General features: G+C 57.7%; 1 protein-coding gene across 1 annotated transcript; it reads left to right on the top strand.

Moving 5' to 3' along the window:
• Positions 1-122: 122 nt before the first annotated feature.
• ETH_00023195 (uncharacterized protein) lies at positions 123-5,025 on the top strand (the record flags this gene model as incomplete). The annotated part of the gene is made up of 6 exons (XM_013380720.1): positions 123-464; positions 574-750; positions 949-1,011; positions 1,099-1,827; positions 2,016-4,974; positions 4,997-5,025. 6 exons carry the CDS (start codon positions 123-125, stop codon positions 5,023-5,025), a joined length of 4,299 nt encoding a protein of 1,432 aa, XP_013236174.1.
• Positions 5,026-5,208: the final 183 nt, after the last annotated feature.

The raw sequence follows: 5,208 nt of genomic DNA, 5'->3' as shown, positions 1-5,208 counted from the left end.
CAGCAGCAGCAACAGCAGACCCTTTAGATGCTTTCTTTCCCTTTGACCCTTATAGGCTGCGCCATTCGCAGCGTTTTATTACAAACAAGTACAGAGAATGGAAGCACGTAGAAGCAGCAGCAATGGAGCAGCAGCAGCAGCAGCAGCAGCACAGGCAGCACCAGATCAAGCAGGCCACGGTGCTGCTGCAGCAGCTCCACAGGCAGCAGCAGGAGCTGCTGCAGCAGCAGCAACAGCTGCTGCTGCAGCAGCGACAGCAGCAACAGCAACACAAACCCCACCAGCTGCAGCACCTCGAATACGTCCTACAAAGCTGCCGCAACCTGGAGCAAGAACTGCAGCAGCTGCTGCAGCAGTGGCAGGGCAGCAGCAGCACCAGCAGCAGCAGCTGCGCCCTGGACAGCGCAGCAGCTACAGAAGCTGCTGCCAGCTGCCCGCTTTCTCCAGTCTCCACAACTGCGCCTGTAAGAGCTAGAAGGCATTATGGTTTAGGGTTTACAATTTAGGGTTTAGGGTTTAGGGTTTTCAATTAAGGGTTTAGGGTTTACGGTTTGCGGTTGTTTGGCTGCGCAGGCGTCGATTTGTGAGCCGCTTGCTTCTGACCAGCAGCAGCAACAGCAGCAGCAGCAACAGCAGCAGCTGCAGTTGCAACAGCAGCAGCAGCAACAGCAGCAACAGCAGCAGAAAGGAGACGCAGAAGGCTTGAGCATCGCGCAAGATGAGGAGTTGCAGCGGCAGCAAGAACCTGAGGTATACACCCTAAACCTAAACCCTAAACCCTGAGCCTAAACCCTAAAGTCCAAACACTAAATTGTGAACCTCTCTGCTTTCGGAGGGTTTTCGAATTGAAACGTTTTGGCGTAGGGTTTAGGCTTTCGAATTTCACGGCTTTGGGTTTAGGGTTTAGGGTTTAGGGTTTAGGGTTTAGGCTTTAGGGTTTGGGCTCAGGATATGGGCGTTCGGTCTCTGGAGGACTTTGTCGGCTTCGATTGCGTGGAGACAACTAAAGAGGTAAGCAGCAGCAGCAGCAAAGGCGGCAAGGGTTAGTTTGAGGGTTTAGGGTTTGGGGTTTGCGGCTTGGATTTGTTGCTTGCTTAGGCAGCACGGGGGCGGGCTGCTGCTGCCGCTGCAGCGGCAGACTCAGCCAAAGCAGCAGCAGAAGGAGATACGGTGAAGGCAGCAACAGCAGCAGCAGCTGCTGCTGCTGCTCGAGCAGAAGCAGCAGCAGCAGCAGCAGTAGCAGCTGAGCAGGCGACCGCCGAAGCAGCAAAACTGCTGCCCGTTGCTGCAGCTCAGGGCGTTCGTGCTGCTGAGGCATCCGCAGCAGCAGCAGCAGCAATGACAGCAGCAGCAGCAGCTGCAGCCGCAGCAGCAGCAGAGCAGGCGGACGAAGTAGCTCGGGCCCAGGCGGGTGCAGCAGAAGCGGCAGCAGAAACAGCAGCAGCAGCAGCAGCAGCAGCAGCAGACAGCAGCGATGATGATACCAACAACTTCAGCAGCGACAGCGATTCAGAGCCAGGGGTGCAGGACTGGATGAGCAGCAGCAGCAGCAGGAGCAGCAGCAGCAATTCAGACTATGAGGAGCAGCAGCAGCAGAACAGCAGCAGCAGCAAGCGCTTCTTCCTAAAGCGGAGAAAGCACATGCGGAAAAAGCATGCTGCTGCTGCTTGGTTTGCTGCTGGCAGCGGCAGCAGCGACGACGAGCTACTGCTGCACCCGCAGCAGCAGCAGCAGCAGCACCACCGTCTCATGCAGCTGCCGCAAACCCTCCTTGCTTCTAGCGAAGCCGTTACTGACCAAATTCTCTCTGACATGAATTGCTCAGGGGTTCGCTAGGGTTTAGGGTTTAGGGTTTGGGGCTTTAGGGTTTAGGGTGTAGGATTTGGGGCTTGAAAATGCTTTATACTCTTGCTGGGTCAAATCAGACCGTGGACTAAAAGTTTAGGGTTAAGGGTTTAGGGTTTCGGTCTCAGGGTTTAGGGTTTAGGGTTTAGGGTTTAGGGTTTGTGCTGCAGGAAGCCTCTCTGGGGCCATCGGATCTGCGCGTGCTGCCTGCTGCTGCACCGCAGCAGCTGCAGCAGCAGAGCAGCAGCAGCAGACTGGAGGCGATGCTGCAGCACAGCAGCTACAGGCCACCTCCTGCTTCTCCTTTGGCTGTGTGTCTGCCTGAGCAGCCGCTGCAGCAAACAGCAGCAGCAGCAGCAGCAGCAGCAGAAGCAGAAGCGGTTTCGCCTCCGCTGCTATCGGCTGCCTCTCTCACCTCAGCCCCTGTGGCGCTGCTGCCAGAAAACCAGCAGCAGCAGCTGCAGCAGCAGCAGCAGCGGCAGCAGGGTGTGAGGGGCCGGTCCAGCGCGCAAGCAGCCATCGGCATTCCGCAGCAACAGCAGCAGCAGCAGCGGCAGCAGCAGCGCATGCACCGACGGCACACTGTTGCTGGAGGCTTTGAACCCGACTGGCAGCAGCAGCAGCAGCAACAGCAGCCGCAGCAAGAGGAGGAAGAAGAAGGGCCTTATTTCCTGCTGCAGGGACAGGAGGCCCTCTCGTTTCCTCAAGGAATGCAGCAGCAGCAGCAGCAGCAGCAGCAGCATGTGTCGGACACAGAGGCACTTTCCACGAAATATACAGCAGCAGCAGCAGCAGCAACAACTGCAACAAGCAGCACGTCAGCAGCACTGACAGTAGAGACAGGAAGGAAGAAGAGCCGCCGCAGGAAGCGGCGCAGCAGCAGCAGGAGCAGCAGCAGCAGCAGCAGGAGCAGCAGCGACTCTGGGGAAAAGCGGCTGCTGCGGCAGCAGCTGCAGCAGATGCAGCAAACCATCTTACAGACACAGCAAATGCTGCAGCAGCAGCAGCTGCTGCTGCTGGCTCTGGAGCAGCGCATGCAAGAACGCAGCAGCGCCGAGCAAACGTACGAGTCTCATTCTGCTGCTGCTGCTGCTGCTGCCGCTGTTACTGACGGTGCAGCAGCCCGGAAGCAGCAAGAGAGACGTGGGCACAAAACTTCCCCAATTAAGCGGCAGCAGCAGAGCGACGAAGAGCAGCCGCCGCAGCAGCAACAGCAGCTGCTGCAGCATCAAGAGCAGCAGGAGCTGCAGCAGCAGCAGCAGCAGCAGCAAGTCGACGTCTGCCATCGCAGGCGGGTGAAGCAGCAGCAGAGGCGCAGCTCTTCAGACCCGGGGAAGCAGCAGCTGTATGAAAACAGTACTTCTGCTGCTGTTGCTGCTGCACCTGCCGCTGACGCAGGCGAGTTGCTGCTGCAGCAAAGTGCCCTGAAGCGGGAGCAGCGGCATAAGCGAAGGATGGAGAAGCTGCAGCAGCAGCAGCAAGAGCAGCAACGTCAAGAGCAGCAGCAGCAAGAGCAACAACAGCAAGAGCAGCAGCAGCAGCTCGAACAAATGCTACAAATGAGGCAGCGCTGCAAGCAGCACTGTTGCTGCAAGCAGCAGCAGCAGCAACAGCAACTCGAGAAGATAAAGCAGCAGCAGCAGCAGCAGGAACTGCTGCTGCTGTTTCCAGAAGCAACAGCGCCTGATGGCTGGCGTATGTACAGCAGCGACACTGAAGCCAGCAGCAGCAGCGAGGACCAAAGAGTGCCTGCTGCTGCAGCAGCAGCAGCAGCTGCTGCTGCTGCTGCTGCAGACAGTATATCAGTTGCTTCTTCAGCAGACACTCCAGCGTCGCCGTCGCTGCTGCTGGGATCGTTCGATCCCCACGCAGCAGCAGCAGCAGAGCACGCTGCTGCTGCTGCTGCTGCTGAAGCCTACTCAGAGAATGGAGATTCTGAGGTCCAGCTGCTGCTGCTGCAGGAGGAGCAGCACGGTGAAGATGCTGAGAGGGCGCTGCTGCTGCAGCAGCTGCAGCAACAGCAGCAGCAGCAGGGCGAATGGACCTCTGATTTGGAACAGCAGTCAGCAGATGAAGAGGAGGAAGCAGCAGCAGCAGCAAATGATGAAGGGGAGGAAGCAACAGCAGCAGCAGATGAAGAGGAGGAAGCAGCAGAAGCAGCAGATGAAGACGAGGAAGCAGCAGCAGCAGCAGGTGAAGACGAAGATGCAGCACACGCAACCGCAGAAGATGAAGAAGACGAAGCAGCAGACGCAGCAGCAGCAGATGAGAAAGAGGAAGCAGCAGAAGCAGCAGCAACAGATGAGGAAGAGGAGGCAGCAGAAGCAGCGGCAGCACATGAGGAAGACGAAGCAACAGAAGCAGCAGCAGCAAATGAAGAAGAAGCAGCAGAAGCAGCAGCAACCAGTGAAGAAGAGGAAGCAGCAGAAGCAGCAGCAACAGAAACAGCAACAGAAGCTCCAGAAGATTCCATGGAGGAGTTGATGCCTTCTGAATCGGCAGCAGCAGCAGCAGCAGCAGCAGCAGCAAAAGACCCTGCTGCTGCTGCTGCGTTTGAAGTTCGTGCACCCGAAAGCAGCGGCAGCTCTTCGAAGCGCCAAAAACGGCGCAGCGCCCATGCTGCAGTCTGGCAGCAGCAGCAGCAAGAGGTGTCGCTGCAGCAGCAAGAGGAGCACCACCGGGAACAGCAGCAGCAGGAGCTGCAGCAGCAGACGCTGCAGCAGCAGGAGTCAGAGGCCCTGCTGCGGAACACTGTTGTAAAGAGAAAGAAAAAGAAACTAGCAGCAGCTGCTGCTGAAGCTGACTCCGCTGCTGTTGCTGCTGCTGCTCCTAAACAGAAGCAGCAGCGTCTGCAGCGCCATGAGAGTGTGCACGGCCCACTCAGCAGCAGCAGAAGGAAGCAGCAAAAGCTGCTGATGCTGCTGCAGCAGCAGCAGCAGGAACGACCAAAGAAGAAGGCTGGTCGATCAAGAGCCAACTCAGATGCTGCAGCAGCAGCAGCAGCAGCAGCAGAAGCAGCAGCAGCTGACGAGCCTCTGCAGCGCATGTGGCTGCAGCAGCAGCAGCAGCAGCAAGATGAGCAGCAGCAGCAGCAGCACGAACAGCAGCAGGATTGCACTAAAGCCAAAAGTAAGAGACAAATGAAAAAGAGAGCAGCAGCAGCAGCAGATCTCTCCATAGTTGAGACAGATGCAGCAGCAACACAAGCAGCAACTACAGCAGCTGCTGCTGCTGCTGCACATGCCCTGCCGCCTCGCCGGCGCAGTGGCAGCTGCGAAGATGCAGCAGCAGCAGCAGCAGCAGCTGTTTCTGCTGCTGCGGCAGCGAAGCAGCAGAAGAAAAAGCGGAAAAAGAAGCACGCAA

Source organism: Eimeria tenella, genomic scaffold (genome assembly GCF_000499545.2).
Source record: "Eimeria tenella Houghton genomic scaffold, Eth_scaff837, whole genome shotgun sequence".
Taxonomy (NCBI): domain Eukaryota; phylum Apicomplexa; class Conoidasida; order Eucoccidiorida; family Eimeriidae; genus Eimeria; species Eimeria tenella.
The sequence above is the reverse complement of the archived record's forward strand: the minus strand, read 5'-3'. Positions and strand labels throughout refer to the sequence as shown.